This window comes from Neolamprologus brichardi, chromosome 14, assembly GCF_056152115.1.
Source record: "Neolamprologus brichardi isolate AB-2024 chromosome 14, ASM5615211v1, whole genome shotgun sequence".
NCBI lineage: Eukaryota > Metazoa > Chordata > Actinopteri > Cichliformes > Cichlidae > Neolamprologus > Neolamprologus brichardi.
Window position 1 is genome coordinate 12,229,119 of NC_142117.1, and position 27,994 is coordinate 12,257,112.

General features: G+C 40.2%; 1 protein-coding gene across 3 annotated transcripts in view; it reads right to left on the bottom strand.

Moving 5' to 3' along the window:
* rap1gap2a (RAP1 GTPase activating protein 2a) overlaps window positions 1–27,994 on the bottom strand; it is an 88,408-nt gene that overhangs the window by 60,221 nt on the left and 193 nt on the right. For 2 of the 3 annotated variants that reach the window (XM_006803900.3, XM_006803898.3), the window contains exon 2: window positions 13,383–13,418. In XM_006803900.3, the coding sequence (XP_006803963.2) occupies window positions 13,383–13,418 (36 nt within the window). Of the gene's footprint in view, window positions 1–13,382; window positions 13,419–15,892; window positions 16,110–27,994 lie in introns of those variants that run through there. The other variant, XM_087850821.1, reaches the window with a different exon arrangement.

Below are 27,994 nucleotides of genomic sequence, written 5' to 3' on the forward strand. Positions count from 1 at the left end.
CTCTCCAGATTATTAGAAACTGTCAGCACCTCATGCCAGTTGTGGATTACAACTTGTTTGGCCAGGACAAAGTGCATGCCTACATGTCCTCCCTACTCCAGCTGTAACATACTGGAGTATGTTATAGCCGCCAGGCTGCTTCTGCTTCTGTTTCTCGCTCCAAAAAATGACAAAAGACTCATTCAAATCATCACTGAGACACAGATGCTGCAGACAAAACCTAGAGAAACAAATACAAAATAAACTGTGGCAGGAAGACTAAAAGAAAATCCAACACTGAGAAGAATGTGTGAAAAAAGGCCTAAAAACACATGAGGAAACAAGATTGAGGAAGGAAATCAAAGACACACTGCAAACAAGAAGATAAATGAGCAGAGGGCAGAGAGAAAATGCAAGTGAGAGAACAGAGTCAAAGGAGAGAAATAGGATGAGTGATGCAGGGCCGTGCTGAATAAGAGATATATCTGTCCCTTTGTGAGCGCTGATTACAGTGTCAAATCACAGACAGTCCTTTGTTAATCACCAAGCACACTGGCCTTGACTAGCTCTCTGCTCCGTGCTGTCATTTCACCAAAACAGAAATGTCATCAGACAATTATTTTCACACACTCTGGGCTATTAGAAGCTCGGTTGTTTATCTCTGCTTGCGATGTGTCTGTAATTTGGCTTCGGGTGATGTTTTCTTCTCTCTTGCATACGCATAAACTGCGTGCATTTTTGAAATGTAATCGCCGGGATGACTGCAAATGGATTTCTGATAGGTGTGAAAACATAGGCGGGCAAATGCAAGAATTTCGAAGATGCTGCATCATGTGACACAACAGGAAAAAACGAGCATCTTCAGTTTAATTACGTCCTCTCATTCCCCTGTTCATCTCCTCTATAAAGCACTGCTCAGTCGAGGTTTGTGGAACTCTTTTATCCCTTTGTTTCTCTCCATGTCCCCAGGGACCATAATGTCATGCGTAACATCAGAGAGGTAAATCAATTTCCTGCTTTCTCAGTTTGCTTGGTTGAGTGGGATTTCGGCTGACAGCTGGTTGCCCCACACGAAATACACAGAAATGCACATGCATGCGTTTAGATACGCACCTTGGGAAATAGACATTGAAGGGGCACGAGAGGAAGAACTCATCAAGGAAGAAAAGTGAGAGAAAAACAAATGCAGTCACAAACAATGTGTAATACAGTTTGTCACTGTATTCTGCACTTGCACTATATGTGAAACCCGCAGTGCAGATCTTGTCTGTCTTTCCCCTTCTAGCAGTAAGAGTAATTGCACGAACGCAGGAGATGATAACGTATGATGTATCCCTCTAAAAGGAAAAAGCCACACCAAAGGTAATCTGTTTGTTCCCACCTTCCATTTTATGACTGTCATCTTTCTTCTGAACACAGGCTTTCCTTTTATTATCTGAAGCTTCAGAAACTTTTGTTTGCTCTTCCTCTGTTATAATCTCACTGTCTGTAACCTATGCTCCTTCTCCCTCACTATGATGGTGCAGATTGTGTATAAAAGATGGACAAACCCACTGTGGTGCCACCAGCACCACTCGGCATCTTACAGTACTGAAGAGTGAACTCAAACAATCAGGCAACACCCTACGGGCAGCACTTGGCAACTGTGGGAAGGAAGAACTCCCTTTTAACAGGAAGAACCGTCTAGCAAAACCCGCCTGAAAGAAATATAAACTAAAACACAAACTATGGCAAAAGGCTTATAAATGCAATGACAATAAAAAGGGTGAAATAGAGACAAATTGCATCATGGGACATCTCCCAGGAGTTTGAAACTATAGCAGGATCACTAAGAGATACCTGATCCAGGCCTAACTGGAAGTGTTATCAAAAAGGAAAGCTTTAAGCCCAATGAAAGCATGTATTTCAAACACCGGCTGCCTGCTAATTAGTGCTAAGTAACATACTAATAAAATAGCAGAAATTCTATCACCAAAACAGCAGCACAGACTTCTTTGATAGCCTTTAATATAATCAACTGCATAGGAACCATATAATTCCAATATAATTGCTCCAAAGGCGCCAAGACCACAAACACCTTTGAGAGATCGAGGTCAGTGACTCCAATTAGCTGAGATGAAGCCCGACAGGCTGCTGCCGGCTATAGCCGTCTGTGTCGCCATCAGCCTGTCAGTTAAAATGGTCGCCATTTATCATCCATTATTGAAGCCTTTATACAATGTGAGTGCATAAGTTATTGGACAAAGACACAAATTTTGCATCTGTACAACACCACTTTGCGGATTTTAACTCAAGCAATCGAGTTGAAGACTTTCAGCATTAATTCAAAGGGTTTTACAGAATTTTCTGTTAACTGTTTGGGAATTACAGCCATTTTTTTGTTCATTTTCTCTACAAAAAACATATTTAGGCATATTGGTGCACTGGTGCAGGGGTTAGAACGGCTGCTCACAAAAAGATACGTGGTCCGAAACTACTGATATTATTGTCTGGCTCTCTGTGCTAGCCCTAATGATAGACTGGCAACCTGTCCAAGGTGTATCCCACCTTTTACCTTATGATAGCTATGATAACTGAGATAAACTCCACAATGTTCCTGAAGTGGCGAGGCAGAAGAAAAATAATGATTCTGTGTGTGTTTATTGCACTGAGCTTTTCCATCCTGAAAAGAACTGCTTTATACATCACTATTAATAGCATTTGTCAATAGAGGCATAGTCTACTGACATTTTGCTGCAGCTACAACAGCTACAAGAAACTATTATTTCAATAATATGATTATTACTATTACCATGTGAGAATAGAAAACGGGATCGATATAGCACAGTAACAAAAGAGGGTAAGACTTGATAAACCGTTTTAATGGTTTCACCATCTGCTTGCTTTAAATGTTTTCTCCCAGTCATGTTGCACAAATAGCTGTCACTTGGTGCACGTGATGTGATTTTGTAGTGACCTGAGGTAAATTGCAAAGATCTATCAACACAAGTCATTACCATTTCAGCTGTTAGCAACAATGTGTGGGCCAAACAAGCAAGGCTAAGCTGAGGGTATCAGCAGGTTGCTCATATGGAGATGAATTATTCCTTTGAAAGACAATTGCATTTGAGCTCGGCTCTGACAGCGTCGTGTTCCCTGCCTCTGTTGTATGTACAAAATGGACACGGTTGGAGGGAAATTGGGTGTGCTCATTTTTTTATGCGTCTGCATATAAAACGTAGAGCTGAATAAAAGCCAGTGGCTTGGTGAAGGGCATTTAAAAGGAGAACATAACCTCCCCTATTTGGTGCTAAAAACCTGAGCTCCCTGAGGAAACCTGCAGAAGGAAAGAGAGAATATGCAAACCTCACGCTGAGCCACCATGATGAGTCACTGATACTCATGGAAGATTAAGAGATGGTCTTACACTGAAAAATAAAAAGTTAACAGTTTCACTAAATCCTCGAAATAAGCTTCTGAATCACATGAACATCAGCGCCCAAGCGCTGAACCATCTGTCAAGAGCTTTCATATGGACGCTCGCGGATGACCTCACAGGGGCCGAGAGAAGCAACTGACACGTGCTGCTTCTCGCACACAAACTTTTACTAACAGAGGTCGAACTTTAGGAGAGAGAGAGGGGAAAAAACTGATCTTTCACAGCTCCACTGCACCTTCATTTTTTCCTCTTTGTTATTTCTGCGCTTTCCTTTTTCACTGTTCACAGCTCATTGTTCCCGAGAGAGAAGCTATCTTGTTTTTCAGTCCCTCCATCCTTCAGTTCTTATTACTTTTCTCTTCAGTCTTTACTCGTTCAGATGTTAAGAGCACCTCCTCTATGCAGGGTGGACGGCTGTGCCAGAAAGAAAGGAAGGAAGGAAGGTCAAACTTTCTCCTCTCTTTTCTATTTGTTCGGTCTCAGAAAGGATCTGTCTCCCCTGCTCTATTATTGTCTCCTTGCTCTCTCTTTATCGCCCTTGATCCATCTTTCACTCCTCCAGACAACCCAAAGTCCATCTCCATCCTTTCGCTTATTCCCTTTTTCATTTTCTACGCTTTCCACAGCATCACTCTGCTTGCTTTGAAAGACTGAGGAGATGGACTGTAATTTGCCAGTATGTAGGTCTGAAGTGTTTGTGTACAAAAATCGTCAACAGACAAAATCCTAGGAAAAAAAGAAATTATTCTGAGTTTGTTTCTAATGGCAACGGTGCCAGCCAATGACTCCTGGAGAAACAAGACAGAGCGAGAGAGTACATAACACATACCAACACCTATCACTTAAAAACGTGGACATATTCTTGTAAGTTTTTATTGGTTTCCTCAAAAAGTGTACTTTATTAACGACTATTCAAATTATTTGATTTACAGCAGGTAGATCAAATAGTAGTACTTACAGTACTTACATGGAGTATATTGTATATTTAGCTTGCACTGGGTCTTGGTGAAGCCCCTTGCTGTATCTAACTTTCTAAGGCAGTGTTTCCCAACCACTGTGCCACGGCACATAGGTGTGCTGTGAGAAATGATCAGGTGTGCCGTGGAAGATTAGCTGGTTCCACCTGATTAGTACTCTGAGCGAGTAAGTGAGTAACGGGCAGAACAATTACATTCTCTTCCACTAGAGGGCAGTAGAACCACCTGCTCTAATTAAATGGGTTGCCAACTGCCAGTAAAAGAGAAGATGAAGAAGAAATTACACAATACTCATGCTCTGAGACGATGCAGTGCGTAACAGCAATAGATAGATATTTGAAAAGAAAATGTAATCAATCTGACCTGGTCCTGGAGAAAATTCCGACCTAGATGAAGGCCCTAGCATGAGCAGTGGTCAGAAGAAAGGAAAAAAGGTATACTGGGGACAAACCGAGCCAATTCTGCTATAGCTGGTGTGCGGGGGAAAATTATCAATATGGTTTTTGTGACATTTTTGTTTGGTGGTGTGTCGTGTGATTGTTCTTATATGAATAATGTGCCGTGGTTCCAAAAGGTTGGGAAACACTGGTTTAAGGAAACCGCCTTTTAATCGACTTTCCTACGATGAGCAACACTTGGCAACAGTGGAAAGGAAGAACTCCCACCTAACAGGAAGAGACCTAAATAAGGGAGGGGTTGCCATTTGCAAAAAAGCAAATAACTACTATATTACAACAAAGAATAGGAAAAACTGTCTACAACTGTTCGTTTAGAGCAGTTTGAGTTTTTTGGCTAGCAAATTTGGTTGTGAAAAACTACCAAAGTCAGATATGTGTTAGTTTTTCTCCAAACATGAATTCTTGCTGTGCAACAAATCTCTCAATATTGCTCAAAGATCTCATTTTACTCTGAATGAAGAAACATCTCTTAATGTCACTGCTAACCACATAACGCAAAATCTTGTTTACAGTGTAGGATTAAGATACACAGGCCTAGAGACCGCTCTAAAGTCATCTGACAACCACTGGTTGTGAGGTAAAAATGAGGTATGAGCCTCACATTACATAATTAGTGATAATTTTAAGTCACTTTCATGTGATGAAAAACACAAGCACGCACAAAGCTAGTAGATGTGCATCTGTATCAGGACCGACTCAGATGTAACTGTAGGGTCAGTTTGGAAGTTTGCTGAGTCAAGCTCTGTTTATCCTCAAAGCAAGTCAGCGAGGCCAGTAGTTATGAAGACATTCTCAGAACAGGACCAGGTACATCCTTTGATGCTCTCACCTCCTACCTGTCTCACCTCCTACATCCCCAGTGGATGTGAATATTGAATGTGAATGTGCGTGGGCACATGTATGCAGAAGAAATATGTGTGTGTATGTGTGCGTGTGTGTCTGTGTGTGTGCTGTGTACCTGCCCGGGGAGCCCTTATGGCTCTAAATAGGTGAGGGTCTACTTTTATGAGCCCTTAACAGCCCGCACTCAGGCCAGATGGTGCGCTATCAGCTACTTTGTGTGTGTGTGTGTGTGTACGTGTACTATCAGGGAGAAGGCAAGAAGTAAATATTTGTCAAAAGCAAAGAGGCAGCTGGCTGTCTGGGGGACTTTAGAGTAACAAAACTGTCGCTTTAACAAGCAGCAGAGCACATGCGGTGACAAAACATTTAAGAGACAGCGAGAGAGGACAGAGGAAAACAAGCAGACAGTACTTTGTTTTTACTCTTTGCTTGTTAATAATCAAAAGAAAACCTGTGTCAGTAAAGCCTTCAGGCTAGAGTTTCATTTGCTGTCAGCCATTATAGAAAGTAAAACAAGAGCACACGAAGAACAAACAGAAAGAAGTTGGCTATGTTTTTTGTGTAGTTATGATTAGTGTATGTAAATATGCTATAACATAACCAGCTCATTGGGATTAAGAATAGCTCACATGGCTATATGTACTGTACATATCCCCACAATTTACAAATATTTCAGCTTTGGTTACTTCATTTTTTGCTGATTTCTTAATAGTTCCCTCTCACTGTTCTTAGAATACTTAAAACCTGGCACTTAACAGCAGGAAGCAGAAAAAAACATCCAGCAATCAGCTGGTAAATATAGTGAAGGGTGATGTAACAGAGTCAGAGAGAGAGAGAGATATTTCTGTTGCTGGTGACTTAAAAAAGAACTTAAAGGGGACTAAATGCTTGACTTAGATTGCCCCAGTAACCAGAAACACATCATCTGATGAATGCCGCTCTGGTGATTTAATGATCGTCTCAGAGGTGCAGTCTAGTGTTGACCACTTTGAGAGTAAGTCAGTACTACTACACAGGGGTGTGATTGTGTTTCAGAGAACCCACACCACTCCCCTCCCTGCTGCTGCTGTAGCTAAGAGCAGCTAACACGTCCTGTTTCCATATGTTCACTGTGTGTATCGTTTCTCACTGATACCGCCTTAAACCATGTGTAAGACAGCAGGCAAATGTGTTGAAGCGCTTATTTTAGCAAATGCAGATTAAGTGTAAATATAAGGAAACTAGAGCTTGGGAAGAAAAAACTAAAATAGGACACTGGGTCAGTAAAACACAAGATGTTTCATATATATGTATGTATACTGATTACTTGTACTTTTTTACATCATTTAAAAATCAAAAAGTGTCTATTGTAACAAAAAAAAAACATTTGTATTGAGGTGTCTCGAATACAATATGCCATGGGACTGGAAATATACATAAACCTCCAGCATTTTATTAACTTTTAATAACAATAAGCAAATTCATGAATAAAACAAAACTTCGAGTGTAGGTGATCGCTCGTATTACAAGTCACGGCATCTTTCTGCAGGTTGTATTCTTATGTGTTGCCGATGAAGTCCGGTCGCAAGGTGAGACAACCCAGGCTCGTCACCATGGTAATGAGCCATGCTGGACCATCAGCTGATCATCAGTTCTTGCTGCCATGGCAACAGCCACGGCTCCCTATAGGCTGTTGAAGACAATATGGCTGTGGTTTTGTCTTGCAGTGGTACAGATATGAGCCTGCTGGACTTCATGTTTATATCAGGAGAAATTTAACTGATGAGACCATCATGCAGAATTGTGCCTTTTTTAATGTTGATAATGTGTTACATAAATTTATAGCAGAAGCAAAATAAAAACATCTTCCAATTTGTTAAGTATGACTTTAGTGGGTTAGCTTGCATTGCCTTTATTGGTTTACCTAGATAATTTATTCTTACGTCATTTCCAGTAGTACTTTCAACAGGTACTCATTAACAGGTGGGACGGCCATCGGCACTGATCTAATAGAGAAACTGTTCCACCCAGTGGATCTTTTACTTCACTTCAGCTGCTTTCATTGCAGTGCACAGATTTTTGCTCACTGCTGTAGGAGTCAGTTTGTGACAAACACATGGACTCGGCTCCCTCTTGTGGCCACAGGAGAGAATGAATCTTGGTCCACATTTCTGCACAAAGATATCAAGATCTCTAAATAGGTATCTAAATAGTATTTAAAAGAGTAGGACCCCAAGCAAAACTTTTAACAATCAAATCTAAATGATTTTAATAGAAGTGGATACTGTCAGTTATTGTCATTAGAAAAATTAGATGGCACACATAAAAAGTGTGTAAATGGTTTTCTATGGCGTAGCTTCACTGAAACCGGAGGTGTGATATGAGAGGAAGTGCGACATCCTTTGTTGAGTGCACGAGAACGGGTGGAGTCCGACCACTTCCCACATCATACTGCTGCTAATGCATCCGCAACTGTGTGGTTGCTTTCTCTAACCTTTTTTCACACGGTCTGAGGCAGAGGGAAACAAAACACACAGGCAAGGCCCGAAGCTGCGCTGCCAAAAGAAGCGAACTGAAACTGAACCACCTGACCTCAGTCAGCTTGCGTACATTGAACTCTGGTTCCCAGATTAACCCCAGCTGAAGGTCACAGTCACAGTGGGCAGCTTTGCATTAGATATTAACTGAGTGAACTTCTGTCCTTCATTTCTGCTCCCCCCCCCGCCAGTGATTGCAAGCTTATATTAAATTCTGTAGCAGACTGTATCTGTGTACACTGCATCAACAAGCACTTCCAATAAGGAAAAACACAATAAAGTTGACAGCTCATTAAGGCTGTATACAGCCTCCCTGTGACTAATCACTGCTTCTTCTCTTCATGCTGCCGAGCAAAGCCTCGAGCTTTAATAAGCCGTCACCTAAAGTAAATATAATACCAGCGGACATTCAGTCTCCTATTTGTTCGGTGGCCACAACTCGCCGTCGTTCCCCGCAATATAGAAGGTACACCGAGAGATAGATTAAATGCCAGGCTCCAGAAATAGCAGCAGCGGCAGCAGCAGCCCATTTGCTCTTTTCCATGATGCTGGCCACCAGATAACATTTACACCTGGCCCCAAAAAACTAGGCTAGACAACGACAAGGGAAGGGGGCTTTTTTCATTTTATCGTGTCCCCTCTTTTGAAAAGACCTCTTTCATATTTCCTCTTCTCTCTTGAGCCCGTCGGCCACTAAAACTTCCTCTCAGTCTGGACAATAATCCGGGTGGACGATAAAGTAAACTTTTTTCATATTTGCAAAATAACTACATTACATTAAAAAAAATGTACAAGTGCAGTTTGATTACAGTCTTGGAGAACATCACAGCTTTATCCACATCCCATCCACTATAAGCCATCCATCTGAGCTGGGAGGCGCTTTCGGATTCAAGCAGCTGCTCCGCTTAGACGGAGCAGAGAATGAATGGAAATAACATATAACAATGTATAATTAGCAGCAAGTGGCTGTGACCTCTGCGCAAACACACGCATGCATGCTAACAACAGTATCATCAAGAAGCCGAGCAGACAGCCGGCTGTTAAGGAAAAAAACAAAACAAGCCAATAAAACAATCTGTGGTTAATCACGTTAAACAAGATATCCAAGTCATTTGTTTTGGTTTACTGCACTGTGGAAGCGTCTGTTGCTGAAGCATCTTACAAGAGAAAGCCGGGAGCCATGACTGTGACACAGAGCTTCACTAATAGACACAGAAAGATCAATCCTTTAGACCGATTTCACATCCTGGGTATCCACCTCATGCAGACCAAAGCAATCATCTGATCCGTATCATGCGATGAACAGCTCTATGACTGCCGCATCAAATATCCTGAAGTGACACTGTTTTATTACAGTCTTCTCCAATACACTCTGATCTGTGCTGCTTTTACCAACTTCCCCTTTAAACTAGATTCAGTGCGTCCGCACTACTTTACTTCAACCCATGTGAAGTTGAGTAGACTCGCAGACATGGAGAGAGCTGCTTGTTTTCACCGTTTGTGCACTATTTGCCTGTTTAGATCCCCATTAGATACTCTGACACAACACAAGAGAGATGCTCTCACTAGGCCAACAGACACCTCAGAGCACCTTCAGCAGATAAAAAAAGCAATATGAACTTATTCATAGCAATCGAATCAGAAATCTGCTTTTCAGACTTTAATAACTTCTCGGCAGGAGGAGAAACTACTCCACTGGTTTCATAAGACCTCAGGTGTTACGCAACAAAGTGCGAGCTAATATAAGAAAAAAAATCCGATTTAAGAATGTAATAAGGAAAAACAGACCCACGAGAGAAAAAGACTGCAGTTACTCACCACAGCTTGCGCGGCATCGTCACACAGTATTAAGAAGCCGATCAGGTGCAACCTTGCCCCCTTTTCGTCCTCTCTCTCCTCTATTATCCCTGTTTGTCCACTTGTGATATTCACTCACCCTCAGCACCACTTGAAGACAAAACAGATGCATGTGTTTGCTCTCTCACACACACACGCGCGCGCGCACATGCGTGCACACACACGCACACACAAACACTGGCTTGATTATACAGGTATTAATGAGGTGACGGCTGTACGGTGAAGGAGGAGAGATCCTTTGTAGCATCCGTGAGCAAAGAAGAGGCAGAGGGAGACCGGGATTAATGACAGAGGAGAGATGAGACATGAGGAGAAAGAGCTCGAGCAACAGAGGAATAAATAGCACACTCTGAACCAAGGGCAGACGGGACGGAAAGGGGAGAGGAGAACAAAATAAAGCCCTCACACCTGCTGCAAACTTTGAAGTGTGCTGATGTTTTTGCTCCTTTGGCCTCCGTTCTCTTGTTTCCTCTCCTCCCCCCTTGTGGCTTTACTCTCCTGTACTGTATATTGCTGCATGTGGTTTTGTTTTTTCATTTTCATTTTTTTAATTACAGAGGTTTTGCAAACCAACTTTCAGGAATATCCTAAAAGTCATACATTAGGAATTCAATTTATGAATAATGTCCAAGTCCTCAAAGTATAAATTAAAGGGGAATGTCAGGAAGATGCTGTTTGCATTAAAACAGCAACAGTGGATCAGACCTGGTGACCTGTCCAGGTGGCACCCCATCGTTTGCCCTGTGACAGCTGGGATAATGTCCAGCCCTGCCCGGCAACCTGAATTGAATAAGTGGAAGATAATAGGTAGATGGATGCTAGTAACTCTCACATTTCCTGTGACCTGTAATGATATGATTCACCAGGATCACATGAGTAATGAACTCACTTGCATCAATTCATCTACACCTCCGTCCCCATCAACAAATCATCGAGATACTGCAAAATATCTTTTGCACAGACTGTCTTCTCCTTTATTTCCAGTCCTACAGTTCCTGCTTCTGCACTGTTTTCTTACATCTAACGCCTGGATCAAACACACACACACGCACACGCAGGCTGGTTTTATTCATCGCTCGTGCAGACCAGGAGCTCCGGCAGAAGTCACGACTCACTCATTGATATTCAGACCCACTACAGAGTAGATGATCTAATGACACCTGGCCATGCAGGAGACACTGAAAGTGTGCACAGCTGTTTGTATGTGAGAGAACAGATAAAAGAGGAGCCCTACTTTACATGTTACGCGCTAACCTGCTTTCACTTTCCTGTTTAGACCACTAAATCTACCATGATTAAGGTTTTACCATAGCAGCATCTGGAGCCCTATTCCACCATTTCAAGTACTGTTCATGCAAACCTTTTACATTCTTATAATGCATCCTAATAATAATTTTTTTCATTTCACTTATTCTGTGGAAATTCAAGACAATCACTTGATTTCAATAGAATAATAAAAGTTCACATAAACCCAGAACTCGGGTTTGTAAAACAGAGAAAAACATGAATAGAATAAATATCTGTGTGCCACTGCTAGGCTACTTGTTTCCAGTTCAAATCAGCGTGTTGCAGATATTTTGTTGAATCCAAACTTCTAATCCTCGATTCTGCGATTCCAACATGCTTTGTTCATTTTTCTTTGAAGATGCAGAATCATTCGCATGACATGGAGGGGTTTTATTTTGTCGTGTCTGACTATATAGACAAGGTCTGGCCACCACCAAGAATAACAAAAGTCATGCTTACATATCTAAAATATGATCAGTTCTCTAAGATCCATCTGGCATGTTTAAACAGATGGTGCCATCACGGCACATATGGAAAAAAGAGAGAGACGTTGGTAAGAAAAGTAGAGTGTGTGGTTCCTTTGGTCAAGAGAAATGGTGAATGTGCTTAAATATGATGGCTTTGGGGTATAGATAACGATAGAGTTGACACACACAAAAACCCATCATCTGTCCTCACTAAGGCAACTTCCTGTAGCGAGGCTTGCCGGTGGTTTGTTTCAACACAGAGAAGCTTCACATACCCTCAAAGATTGCCACATGAATAAAGTACACAACTGTGCAAGTGGCATTCACATTATCACATTCTCTGCCCATGCCCCGAATGAATAAAGGTAAAAGCAGAAGCAGTAATTCTACACCTCAAAAGTTCACAGCACTGTGTAATTTTCACAACATTCTTATTAATTCTATTAATTCTTATTAATAAAATTAAGACATCCAATCTAAGAGTTTACAACACCATCTTAGCTCAACTCAGCCACACAAAAACAAAGCAAATGGTCAGAGAGCTGCAGCTATGATAGGTCCTTGTTAGAGAAAAATAAAGGTCTGTTACAGTACATGCAAAGAAATTTCAGACCACTTTTAGATGCTACAATCCACATGCAGCAATACAAATCCACACAGAGAACATCTCAGTCCCTCAGCAGACGGACGATGGTGGCAGCCAATTAATTACCATGCCTCTTAAAGGCAGTGGTTCTTCCTAGTATCATCCTTCACCAGTAAGCTTGAAGAATCTCAAGAAACCTTAACACATCTTAAATTTATCTTAAAGGCTTTAATAAAGGTTAATATAATGCCTTTAATAATTCTAGCATGTGTCTCAAATGTCTGTATTCTTTGTGCAATGAGCTATAAGCTGGATTTAATTACTTATTTTTAGATCGTACAGCCCAAACAAACCCTTATGGAAAAACCCAGAGAACGCTGCTTATGCCAGTACATAGTATTCAAAAACTGCAGTCACACCTGGGAGCCACAGTGCAACCACAGAATTTACCTAGAACTCACTTGAGTACTTGGCAGTACGGGTATATGCATGAGAATCTTCCTCCTTGTACGGGTATGACCTGCCAACAGGTGCAAGCTGGCAGTGAAGAGAAAGTAAATGAGAGTGAATGACAGCAAAGAAGAAAGGAGTCAATTTAGAAAATCTGTTACTCGGACCGGGAGTTGGAGATTTGTGTAAAGAGGTGTATATTGAATTTTTATGTGTCTAAAAATAAGATTCATAGCTCTGCTGAGACTTTAAAGTCCATCAGTGTGATGGACAATATGTTTATCCGATGTTTTAAAGGTCTCAGCATGTTTGCAGAAAATATGGCTTTGTGCTTGACGGACACATTTCTGAATATTATCTGGAAGTTGTGGTGATTGGGCGATTGGGTTCAGAAGAGAGAATAAGATTTCCAAAATGACCCAGAGTGCCCATGTAGGCTGTCAAAGGAATAGACCACACCAGGGCGGCCCAGGCTCTTTGCTTTATGTCATCCTCCCTCTAAAACCTCTAAAAATAACAAGAACAACAACAAAAAAACACTTACCGTGCTTTCAGTGCAGACAGAGTGGACTTGTCAATCCTGGAAAAGAAGCAAGAGAAGGCAGACACACACATAAAGAGGAAATTATTATTGATCATGTCTCTGATACAAATTGCTCCAAGCAGCAATTCAATTCTTTAGTCTAATTGCTCCTAATTTACTAAGGACATAAGCACAGGAAGGCAGGCACATAAAGACGGTTAGGAGTGGGATTTATGTCTCCACGGGCCCCCCGTGCTTCTGTGGCTTTACGAAAAGAAAAGGTCATTAAAATTGTGGTTGCGAGTCATTTGAGGCTTTTCCATAAAGGAAACTATAAATATGTCAAGAGTCTTAACTTAAGGTTTATTTTGTGTGTTCTTATCAGCAAATGCATGCCTTACCGCAATCTACGCAGTGCCCAGCAGAGACATTTTAAATATCATTTGAATGTTTTACCACTTATTTGATATCAATAACAGTGCAGCATTACAGCAGCATCAGATTAGAGATAAATACTGTAAGCTCCTGTGATGTTTCACCGTCATGCAACAAAAACGCTGATATTCAAATGTCAGAACAGAAAGCTTCTTATTTAGCTGCAGTTAGTTCATCATGTTCGCAAAACAACTATTGGACTTTATGACTGTGCTGTGACAGATGAATTACCCTCAGTCATATTGTAACAGAGCAGCAGCTGAAAATACACACCATCTATATTATGGCTCAATAATCCACCAAATCATACAATTTATTACAGGTAAGGGGAAATGATAATACATGTTTGTTAAAACATATTATGAGAGCAAAATCTCATCACCAGATTTTAGCAGTAAAACCACTATATATGCTCACCAGCCACTTTATTAGGTGTAGCTTGCTAGCGTTGGGTTTAGACCTCCTTTGGCCTCCAGAATTTCTTTTTGTGGTACATTGTGATGGACCGAGCAGTGAAAGAAACTTAGGCACAGGTTAAGGAACTTTACAGTAGTATGTTGTCAGTTTGCATCTGGATGTGGCTACATTTAAGCTCACACCCAAAATAAAGAGGGTTCAACTTCTCGGAAGAATCAATTTGTACAATATCTAAATACTTATATGCTGATGTTCTTTGTTTACAACTGACAATGTACAAGAATTTCACCGGATGCTGCAAGTTCAGCATTCATTATCATCAGACCTGTAAGAAGTGTATTTTCCCGTCACACCCTGCCTAATCTTAGCAGCATACAAAACACAATCTTGTAAATTTCTAACAGCAATCCAAAAGAAAAGAAAAATAATCCCCCTTAACATATCCCTTCATCTCACACTGAGCATTCAAAAGAAGAAAATTAGAGACATTATTCCATGAGCTTTAACACGTGGAATTATTGTTTGGTTTAAGAATTTCATATAATGCTGATACAACTTTTCTTCTAGGGAAATATTTTTCCCAAGGATTAAAAAGACTGAATCTCTAACAGAGAAGTATCACAGAGAGACATTAGAGGATATTTTAACTAGCAGAGGAATTATCATACTGTACATTACTCATCTTCCGTTAAACCTGTGGATGAATAATGTCTAGGCTTCAATCACAGAGCATTCAAACATGTGCTGAGACTGCACTGTACTTGAATTGCACTTGGACCCGTAACCCATTATCAGTCAAAACTAAAGCAGTTGTGGTTTATCTAAACCTTCTGACCACTTAATTCTATTTTCTCGCTATCACCATTGACTTATAACATTCTTTTTAAAAATTAGTGTATCTGAAATCTTTTTTTTTTGTCCAGCTTTTTTTTTCTGCAAAACACAACATATTGCACACAAAGCTGCTGCTGCTGCTGCTCCTCAGCTCTGTCTGTTCGAGGTTATCGCAGCCTGTCTGGCCTATGCTGCATCAGCCCAGCTGGGAAGGTTAAGTGCTCTGAAGATGTGCTTCAGTGTCAGAATGATTAGCAGCAAGGGAGCCAAACGCACAAAAACACTCCATCCGAGTGTGTCACAGCATTCAGTGCTAAATGGGCTTGCTGGCAGCTTCTTTAACGCTGCATCATGGGAACTTCCCTCTGCCAATATAGTAGGAGAGCATTACCAGAACAAGCTGCGTCCCTTTACCAGCAGAGCAGCAACAACAACCACAACTGCCAGCAGGCAGAAACAAAGTCGCCTGTTGAATATAATCCCTCCCTCAACAGAGACAACACAGAGTGAAACTGTAAATGATCACACACACACACACACACACACACACACACACAAACACAGACAAACAGAGGACAAAGTGTTAGAGGTGTGACACAGAGGAGCAGGCTAAGCCCTCCACCCATCCTTCCTTTTTATAAAAAAAGTTTACATTTCTACTCCACCCATTCGCACACTGTACAGTAACAACAACTGGCACACGCTACAGCTGATTATAAAGCACAATGGGAATGATTCAAACACAGTGTAGAACTGCATGTAAATGGACACAAATATGAGCATGGACATGCACAATGCAAACTTTCCTAAACACACGTGAGCATTGAATGAAAACGCATACATACCATCCAAATCCACCAAATGACACACTTCTCCTCCTCAGCATTTTGTCAGTCTGACCTTCTCAGCAGTCTCTTTTGCCTCTCTCCTCTGGGAACTGTGTGCTCTGCTGACAGTCTTCCTCTATGGGTGTGTGTGTATATATATACACACACACACTCTCTGTATACTTGCACTTTGTCTGTCTCTGTCTGACCCAGGCTCTCCGTCTCACTCCCTCTCTCACCCTTTCCCCCTCTGTTTGCCTTCCCTTCCCTCTCCCTGCTCTTTTTCACCTGCCTCTCCACAGCTGCTGTTGTCCAATTTGCCACTTGACCCGTCAACAACTTTCCTGAAACACCGGTTCACAGTCTGTCAAACCCACGCTCAAATCTGACACACTGAGAGATACAGGTACACATATTTCAGCAGGGTAGGGGAGGAGTCAAATGAGGAGGAGCCACAACCACTGGTTTGTTTCCCACACAAACACACGTGTAAAGGGCTACACATGCATCGAGCTCTATCTCAATAACCACAACCAAAACACATGTACGTTGTATTCTTGCTTACACGCTGTCCAACAGGAAATGCAATAACTGCCTGCAATTCCCCCTTTTTTTGTTTACACTCACACATGCAAAAATGTCCCTGAATAAGCAAAGTTGATAAGTTGATCGAGCATTTAATGTGGATTGTGGAAACGTCAGGTTAATGCTGCAAAAAGCTATATTTCTATTGCGTCATTCCTATTTCTAATCTATTATAAGTGTATCAGAGGAGTCTGTGTTGAATGGAAAATATGCCAGTTGCTGGACAGAGGAGTCAAACTGGATTATTTTTGTTGCACTACATAGCATTGACACTCCTCTGAAGGAAAGAAAAAAAAGAGCCCAACAGTTGTGCAGAAAGACTGCAGCGAAACCTTTCATGTTGTGGCCAAAGGGAGTGTCCTTCCTGACGCCCTTTCTTCTCACTCCAGAGTTGACACTCTCAGAATTTACAAGCCCTCAGTTTTTCAACAGTTCAATTTCAATGTGCAGTGTGTTTGTGATCTGCAGAGGTCCAGGCTGTTAAATATACTAGCAGTGTAAAAACAAAAGCAGCTACTTGAACGACATTTTTACCAGCTATTTTTAAGGAAAGTTAACCTTGGGCCATTTTAATATTATAATATAATAGTATTAATAGACTAGAATATGGCCATTCTAATTCTGATGAGTGAACTCTGTTATGCAGACCACGATCAGAGAAAAACACTTAAAAGAATCTAGGTCTATTTGCCTACATTGTAGGTGTGGAGACAGAGTCTCACGGGAAAATTAATATAGTCAGGGGTTAAAGTGGGATTTTAAAGGTGGGGGAACCCAAGAGTGACCTTTGTGTGCAGGCAGCTGCTCTGAGGTTTACTGCCCCATATGGAGTAAATTTCACCACAGTACTGCAAACGCCAACCATTTTAGCCTGCACTAAACTGCCCACTATTTTCATGCGACAGGTGACTAAAGCAAAGTTAACATACTTCAATTTGTTTTGCATGACGTCTCAAAGTTGAAAAAAAAAAAAAAAAAAACTTACCACAACTTAACATTATAGCACAATATCTCATGTAAGCTTTAAATGACCAGTCTATTAAATGCCACTCCTTACCTTTAAAATTAGTCTTCTGTTCTGTCTTTCTTACATCTTTTTCCATCTCTGAGTGAAGTTATCGCACACTTTTCTCTCTCCTTGGAAAATAGAGTAGCTGTACCTTTAGCTAGCTAGCTGACGCACGGTGTGGGTGCTAGCTAGATGCTAAAGTACCACACCTTACTAACATCGGTCCGCTGTAACACCTGAGTATAGCGCTATAAATGATGCATAAACCCATCATCATCATCATTATTATTATTAGATTTTAAATTTTGTGTCTTTCCTCTTCATGTAAAATAAGCAGTAGCGACGGGCACGTTATGTAGGTTTAAATTTAAAGTTTAAATATGATTTAGTGTTGATGTCAAATAATAACTCTCTAAAGTAAGGAGCCTGAGAAAAAGTAAGAAAAGGCTGAAATAACGAGTTGTAAAAAAAAAAAAAAAAAAAAAGTAAATCCCAAATGGGGCTAAGTAACAGTTAGTAAAGACAACCCCCATACCTTTGTCAAGGGAAGTGACACTATGGACATTTTTTGCAGCAACAGGAACATTAATGAAAGTTCACGTATAGATAATGATATGGTGATAAGGAGCTGGGGAATAATTACAATTTGGAGCAAGTAAAATAATAAAGAGGTTATTTCAGTTTTAGCTTAACAATAAACTGAATAGCAGCTTTCTAATTTCACAGGCTGTGGTTTGACAAGATCCTGTCTTCAACAGTAGCTAATCCAGCCACTCTGTGGCTGCCATACTAGTGAAGCTGTCACAAAGCATGCCATAAATACAAGTAATAACATAAAACCCATTCAAACAGACATAGTATCATTTCAAATGCAATTTTCCCCCCAAGGCTTTTCTGTTGAATTGAAAAGAATGGTTTCAGTTATTCTTTTTCACATTGAAATAGGCAACACGTCCTTCTGTATTCAAAGAGAGCTACTTTCATTTCCAGTCACTTCATAACATATCCAGTGAGAACAAGAAACCAAACAAGCACTTTAGAAGTCTGTTGAATGTGATGGCGTAATGCTTTCACAATTAAATTCTCAATTATCACCATGCTTTCAGCCTCGATTGTCAGTCACTCTCCCTCTAGTGGTTTAGAGATGTGAGAAACCATGAACACAACAGCAGCAAGAAGAAAATGCAAATATCAGACTGACAAAGAAAAAATACTTTGATTCTCAAACCTTAAAGGTTCTGAAAATTTTGGTCTTTTGTATCCAGTATCATGAAAGATCAAGCTCAATAAATGCTGCAAATTACTGTGTCGCACAAAAAACAGAGGTATGTCTTTATGCTACACACACACACACACACACACACACACACACACACACACAAAGTTTTATGACACATCAGGAATCCATGTTCTGTATAAATGAGTGGGCACCTAACAGCACAGAGGAGCAGTTAGACAGCAGCTGGTGACGCAGCAGCCGAGGAGCCAGATGTTACTTTCAAAACATTTTTGTGGATGAAACAGGAAAAATCAATCCTCCTGAACAAATGCAAACTAACAACTTTTAACACCAATTTAAAATTTCCCCCCATTTCTATTGATAGTCCTAAAATATGTAAATAAAAGAATGATGCCATAGCAGGTTAGAAAATAAGATTACTGAATGATCGGAAAACCTAAAGAACAAAAGATAAAATAAGGACAAGTAAAAAATTAAGTACAAGCCAGTGACAAGACCTTTGCTGCAGGTCTTAACTGCTTGGCCAAAACTACAACATGAACATGAAAAGCTGTCACTATAGTGATGACACAATTTTGCGGTTGTGTGAAGTACACACCCTGCAAACAGTATCACAAAAATATAAGCATGTTTTTCTTTGTAAAAATAGCTTTAATAAAGCGTCATCTGGAGCTAAAGTAACTGCATGTGTGCAGCATGTATCACTACTTGCTGGCAGATTTAAGTCAGAAGACCATCTTCTCTTTGTTTAGTGTCGCACAGCTTCATTTGTTTAATCTAATACCCGATGACTCAATATCTGTCTATTCTGTAGGTATTTCACCGTGGCCAGTTTAATGTTAGCCTGAGAAAGAGCAAACTGCAAGTTCAGTTTCATAAAAACTGTGGAATGCTGATATTTATGACACTCATATTTCCTCTGAAACACACTCATTTTATCCTTGAGATCTGAAACATGCATTCACAGCACCACAGATGTTTGTAAGTGGGCTGGGTGACATCACCCGACAGTAACCAGTTGGCTGATGTCACCAGGTGACCACAGTGTTCGCAACTGACAAACAACACCAAGTGCATGGTAACTGTTAAACTCCATTAATTTGTTCAAACTCTTTTATTATACGCAGTGTGTGAGCAATAAAGACTGACGATGGCACTGTGTTGTGCCAGAGACATTTTCCTATATGGAGAAGACATAGCACTCAGACAATTGTGGTCTACCTGAGACGTGAGGCATGCTAAGGATGGTGATTGTCCCGTCCCTGTGTCACATCGGTAGCTAAAATGGGAAACATTAGCCAGTCACACTGATGCATCGATGACTTCAGAGTGAAAGTTCATGACTGTATCAGCTGTATGGCGGCATATCTCCTTGTTGTTGCAATAATCATGTAGAGAAACATGAACTAGCAAGGCATTTGTTCAATGCTCCCATGATGAAAATATAAAAACGTATAAAAAAATATTTTAAATAAATGATAGTGGTTGCTACATGAAATGATTATGTACAAAATTTGTATGTACAGCACTGTACTGAAGTCTTGAGCCATCCCTCTTTTTTATATTTTGCTCAGAAATATATAAATTATCAATGTATTAATTAAAACTTGGCTAAGGCCTGGAGAACCTTTGCCTCCTAGGAAGCACATACACACACATCAAGTGTATATAATGTTTGGAAAATATAAATCAGATTATGATAAACCACACTACTTTAAATGGATTGTAATGTAATGTATTGTTGTAAAACTTTGGGTATGCACAGTAGAAACATGGTTCACTGGTAAAAAGTGATTTAAACCTTTGGAAAAAGGAGAGATTTTTTGTGTACGTTTTTTTAAACTTAGATTTTGTTGGCAGTTTAATATAAATGCAATTTATGACCCAGTGACATTGAAGAGATGACTCCTACCATCTCCATTCATTTCTATAACAAGGACTTCAGCTCTTAAATCTTCAAATGTTCGGGATTTTTTCCAAGATAGCTGCCAAGTTGCAAGACTTGTTTCAAGCAGGACTTTGTGCCATATAAAAGACTAGCTTAATATGCATAGGTATAACACATCCTGCATTTTCTTTGTTGCTCATGAAATTGTAAAGCCTGATCTGACTGTGTAGCTAGACCAGTGGGCCATCTGTGTAACAGGCCATTTGCAATCTTATAAATATCCTTTATCAGTGTCTAATGTCACAACACTATTCCAGCACAGGTTTGCTGGTCACAGCATCTTCCTAACACTCTTCTGTTAATGTGATGCTGATGAAACAACCTTAACTAAAAAGCAGAGCTTTTTGCATGACAGATAAGAGGGTGTGTGTTGTGTTTCATTTTTTTGCATTGTGTGTTAGTTGTCGATAGCAAGGTGAGAAATAATAAAGAAAGAACACTTGATGCTGAACCTAGCATCAATATGATTAATCCTTTAAAGCTACGGCAATCCTGACATATTTTAAAACTGAACTTTACTGCTGCAATAAAATGTCTTTTGGGGAAAGGAAGACCGTCTTCACTTCATACATGTTTTTTGGTTTTCACAGTTTCAAGCACCCATTTCTTGAAAGCATCCATTTTCTCATAACTGTTTGCAAAAAACACAATTTTCAAACAATATTTTCTTCTCATAGGACTGTTTCAGTACAAGACAATATAAAACTCCTTTTGCTGGCAAAAACGGGCTGTCCATACTTGAAAACCCTCCAGTGTGGCTGAATTAACACCAACATTTCTCCACAAACACTTAATTTGTAGTTCATGCTGCCAAGGGTGGTACAACCAGTTATCAGGCTTAAGGGGGAAGTTACTCATTGCTTCCTTAAGAAAATGAAATCATGTATCATCATTTTGTATTTGCTCAAATACAAAAAATATGCAAAAAATATGCAAAAATCTAAGAAATCATGAAAGAGGTAAGTGTTTTTTCACAGCATTGTAGCTTCGCCCTTCATAACACCAGCAACAGGCGGTGACTTTTAAATAACTCATCAATCAGTCTGGATAGTGGGTTTATTGACGTGGTTACTTTGATTTACAGCCTTCATTCGAGTCATCGAACTAGACTTCTTAGTCTTGTTCAGTTAGCAAATATCTAGCCTTTTATTAAGTTGCAGATTTTTGTGTCTTTGCTTTGCAGCTGTACAGTTTATTTATATAGTCTGCTAACCAAAGTTGCTAGCGTTAGCTGACAGTACTTCCCCATCACCTAATTGTTGTCACATCTGGCTCCCAAATTAATAAATAAATGACAAATAACATGGTGCTGACCAAAACACTAATGCTGAGGCTGCAAAACCGATGGGTAACATTTCAGCAGGTCCAACCATCTTTTATATACAGTCTATGGTGTCACCTATGCTTATGCTGTTATTCTCAAAAAATGTATACAAGTGTGAACAATGTTGTTTTGTTTTGTGTTTGCAGTGATTGTAATTGTGTAAATTGCCAAAAGGGCGATAAATTAATTAAATGGGTTCAGATGACTCAGCACTGGATTCAGAAAACGGCATTTGGATTTGTAGCAGTCAGAAAAACTGTAACATAAACAGCACAGTGGTCACTGAGTATGTTTGTGTTGTATGTGTGAAAGTAATGCATATTTATGTCTCATAATTTTTTTTATCTCAGACTTTATAAATTCAATTTCTGTTTTTTTCTCTCTCTTCCATCAATTGAGTTTTGTTTATTTCACTTTAGTCCCTCGTGTCTTTCTCAGTAGCAATTCTTCCCGGCAGCTGGTGGCAGCGGGACAGCACAAGAGACGCAACATTTCCATCTTTATGTCTTCTGTGTCGCTTCTCCTCTCTTTCATCTCTCACAGCCATGTAATGAGGTATTTAGTCATTAGATAGATTCCCGAGGGGGAGATACACAGACAGACACGATAGACCTTTCGCTTTTCTTCATCTACCTCTCTCTCCCTCCTCCCAACCGGCCTCCCCTTCTGTGCCACTAATAGGTTACTTAGGCTTATGAGGTTTTACCAGAGGGTTGCTGATTTAGTAACAGAGCTGATGCTCTGCTTAATGGCTCCTGCCTCATTCACATTAATCACCATCTGTTAGAACGCACACAGAGCACAGAAGAGCCAAAGCTGCCTATTGATCGACTACCAGAGAATATATGAATGTGTCATAGGATTTCTTTCATAGGATATTGGTCTTTGAATATCACATGCACACAGCTGGTACTGCACAGCTGTTTTGTAGTGATGAGTTTCTGTATTCGGCTGATGTCCTTTAAAGGTTTTAGCGAGCTTTAAAAACGCATTTAAACTCACCGGCCACTTTATTACTGTATACCTGTTCAACTGCTCATTGATGCAAACATCTAATCAGCCAAACACATGGTGGAAACTCAGTGAATATATGCATGTTGCCATGATCAAGGCTTATGTTCAAACTGAGCATCAGAATCATTAAGAAAGATGATTTTAAGTCACTCTGAATGCTGAATCGTTGTTTGTGACAGACAAGCTGGTCTCAGTATTTCAGGAAGTGTTGATCTACTGGGATTTTCTTCTACAACTATAACTAGGCTTTTAATGGTGGGGGATAGTTTCTTGGCACACTTTAGTATTGCTGCTGACCATGTTTGTCCCTTTACAGTCACAGTGTAGCCCCAAAGCTCAAACCATTTCAAACTGGTTTCTGGAACATGATAATGAGCTCACTGTATTTAAATGGGCCAATACAGACACCAGGGCTCCATTCAACAGAGGATCTTTGGGATATGGTGAAACAGGTTTGGATTATGAATATTCAGCTGACAAATCTGCAGAAATGGGCAGAAACTATATGATGCTATTATGTCAATATGAACCAAAACCTCTAGAGAATTTTCCAGCAACTTGTTAAATCTATAAAGAATTAAGGGATTTCTGAAGGTGAAATCATAAAAGTATTATTAAAATTATTCTTATGCTATTTTATTTTGAACTAAGCACTGTGAAATGAATAGCACTAGTGACCGAGGTACTAAATATAGTTTGATGGGACTGAAACATTATTAAATCCACATTTTTGATCCTCTGTGGAGATGTGTGTTTGCCTAAAACAGATGAGATGAGTAATGGAACTCAATGCACTTTATTACCTAACAGAATTGATTTAGAACCCAAGATAACATACTTTATTGAATATATGATAAAAATCTAACAAACTTTATTTGATCATTAGGAACCCCCTCAATATGAACTGTTATTGAAGAAATATGCAGAAGGTAGATATCTTTTTCATTTCCTTCTTGAGTCGGTCTCTGCGCAATAAACCTTCCTCTTTTCTTCTATTCTATTTTTATTTTCCCATTTTTGCCCCCCATGGTTCATCGCTTTGTTAGTGGATTTTAGTAAAAATGACAGCGAGCCCACCCATACACCCACTCTTCCAATTCACCCACACAGAGAGATGAGAGCGCACATCCATAAACAGCAGGCATCGCAGGCGCACATTCATGCATTCATAAATTTCGACACATGCACACATTCATGCGCTCAAATAAATAAGCTGTGACATGTGCGCACGTGCTGCGCCTCCTCCACCCACGGGTGACACAGTGCTATCATTCCTTTCTTTAATCCCATTATTCGGCAACATTGACCAGAAAAAAGAAAATCCACTTATTCACATATTTCCCATTTCTGTCCCTGACGCCAAACACACAAGGGTCTGCAAACACAACCAGACACCAACCAGAGGCAAGTGCAATTGCTCAGCCTACAAAAAAGCAATTTAATCAGGTGTGCTGTGAGAACATGGCAATTTCCTCACAGCATTTCATTTTCCACTAAATGGGAACACACAAATACAAACACAGGCTGAGGAAGTTTAACGCAAATCCCATCTGCAACTGATGACTCATGTGTTTCTGTATTAAAGTGTGCGCTGATCTCATCAGCAAAGAAAGTAAGGGAATAAACAGGAAGAATGTAATCATTCTTTACTGAGGGCTAAATAATTCTCAACTGTAACCAAAGCACGATGGAAAAATAGTAAAATACAACTGAGTCCAAGTGGAGTGAAGGTGCAAAATTCAGTCTCGAAACACTTTTTGGAATCACAAGTTTTTTGATCAACTTCGGTCTGATCTTCATCTAAGCCTCAATTTTATTATAAAACCATTTTCTATAAAAAACAAAACAAAACACATAGCTGGACTTGAATTTGAACTCATGCTAATAAAAGGGAATTTCTGTGCTAACAACTCCTCTAAAAGCTAGGGAGATGAGATCGCCCCTTGCTATAAATAAATGCACACAAAGTCTGGTTAATGTCAGAGTCTGGGTAGATGATGCATTACAACAATGCACAAAGTTGGAAAAAGCTACAAAAGCATTTCTAGTATGAAAAAAAGTGAACAAAATGTGTACAAATGGAGGGAACCCCGGACTGTTGTTACTCTGCTTAGGAACACATCCTACAAATATTACAGAAGGTGAAAACTCTTATCAACGTAACTCGTTTAAAACACTCGATAAGAATAGTGCTAATGGAAAGACAACTAAGCAAAAACTCGACTCTTTAGTGGAAAACAAAACAAAACAAAACATAGAGAATATCAGATGTGTGCTAAAGACCTCTCTGGAAAATGCTGATGAGCCAAAATTTGATCTTTTTTGTGAGAATGTATGCACCACATTTGAAGGGAAAGGGCAATGTGAACAATGTGAATCAGTAAAGCGTGGTGGAGGGATCATCATGGTTGGGGGCTAAATGTATTGTGTATGAAGATCCGGACACATGGTGAGTAATCAGTGCAGAAATCTTGGTATTTCCAAAGCTTTTGGGAAAAAAGAGAGAGGGGAGAAAGGGAGAGAGGAATGTGAAATGTTGATAGATTGAGGGATTCATAGATGTGATAATGACGGGCAGAGGAAGGAGGAGATGAGAGACAATAGGACAGGAGTTCTGTGAGGATAGAAGAAAGTCTCTGAGTGGTGTTGGTTGATTTTTAACAGCCGTCAAGTGGACTGCTCAAGATAATATGGGGACAAAAGATATGAGACAGGCAACATGATAAATAAACCCTTTTAAATCCAATGGGATTAAAACAGATGAACAAAACGCAGTAACTATTCACGCTGAACACTGTTTTAAAAGAAGGTTAAAAAAACCCTCCTAAATGCAAAGGACTGACACTGACTCACTGTAAGCTCGTCTGCATGCACCGTGTGCAGGGTGTGTTTGCTCTAAGAAAATGGGACAAATCCTGGATTCACTCCTCCTGAGAGGTACAGATTAGCCATCATGTATTTTGAACTGAATCATCAGCAGATTGCGTGAAATGCTGCCAGCAGGACCAGTCGTCCACTTGACACAGCAGAACTGTGATTTGTAAAGCGCTTTAGTCTGGGACTGCTGTGTCAAGAGTCTCTTTTTGGTTGATGTGACGATTCTGAAGCTCCAGAGCTATTAATATCCCAAAGTCTGCCATCACTGACCATTCATAACTGGAGTGGGCTGGGGGTGGGGGGGTTCAGCTGAAGGCACATGACAAAAATGCATTACCCAGTGGTCTTATAATTCTTCATGGCCCAAATCTTCATACAGTAACTGTAGATTTGGGCCATCCATCCATCCATCCATCCATCCATCCATCCATCCATCGTCTTTACTGTTTATCCAGCCAGAGGAGCTGGGGGTATGAATCTTGGCCACCCAACTTGAATCAGAAGGTAGTACACTAAATGAGTAGATATTAAAGTGTACATAGAAGTAGAACTGTAATCATTAAATAAACAAAAACATGAAGAAATAAAATATTTGCTGCTTTTCTCTTCTGTGTTTTTTTAAAATAAGGTTTGGATTACTGTTTGGCCAAAGCAACACTGACGGTGTCACTGCTGCCAAAGCGTCTTTCAGCTGTTCCCTTATTCACAAGGGGTCCCCACAGCAGATGGATCCACACATTAGTTTTGGCAGATTTTTTTTTTTTTTTTTTTTACACCAGACGCCTTTACCGACAAAACCATAGCAGGGATTTGTGCCTTCTCGAACCAAGGAGCTTTTGTGTGTTGGGCACTGGTGTCTCTGCTTTCACTCAGGGATGTGAAATTTAAAAAAAAAAATTTTTTTAAAGACATACCCTTCAGCAGCAAAACACCATGGAAAAAAACCCTCATCTACTGTAAGTCCACATCTGACACATTTAACTGCCATAACTTTTTTTTTTAATTCCCAGAGTGCCATCATGGTGATAGTGAAATCAAGCAGGATAGAGCATCTCTCCAGCTGGCTGGTACCAGAGGACCCCCCCCACCCCCTCCATCTGAGCAGCACGCAAAAGGCACATAATATCTTGCACCTCACAATGTATCCTGCAGGAAAAACAGAAATGCGTCACATTTCTTCATCAGATGACGCTTGCATATCTACTCCTTCCTTACTATTACAGCACAATGGAAACCCTCTGTGCTTGTTAGATGTCTTGAAAGGTGTTGAGAGCCTAATGTTATAAACAAGCAGTGCTTCTTAGGGACAAAGAGTAATGGTTTTAATATTATTATTGCATTTCTCCTTTAGCACTGCATTCAGCAGGGATCACATTTCCATATTACACTCACACACATACACCATGATGTATACACACATGAGCACAAATGAGTTCCCACCAGCACATTGTTGGAAAATTCATGAGTACATTAAGACTCGTACCTGTTGGCTGACACACAGGTCAGAAAGTAACATCTCAGAAATGATTCAGGTGCTCCTATTTTCCTCTTCTTCTACTCATAAAAGAGTGTTTGAATGACTGAGCGTCTATCGCTTGCCTTGGATTTCCTCCTGTGGCATGATTGTTAGTGAGATGAATTTATGAAAATATTAAGAAGCACTGTTCTTGTCCACCCACTCACATATGCAGAACTTCATACCCCACTCACCATCCCCCAAACACACATAAACACAACATGGTGTCATAAACCGCCAGAGAGTGCACCACCATAAAAAGACATTGCAGCACTGTTGCTGCATTGGAGGGAAGAATATCTGCGTGCCATCAGATTTCCAAAGGCTCTTTCTCAGCAGACTCCCTGCATGCATGCAGACAACAACATACTCCTAAGTTTAAGAAGACATAAAAAAGACCACAAATAAATGAATATAAAAGGAAGTACGATCACTTCCCTTTGCTGTGTGCGTGTATGCAGATCACAAGTGCCAGACCTAACCTAAAAACAAACAAAAAGCCCGTTACTCCAGCTGGTGAGTTCTCACACAAATCAGCACACACACAAACACGCACACACTAACGCTCTTCCCATCAGGCATTTGGCTCTCAGTTAGCAGCAACAGC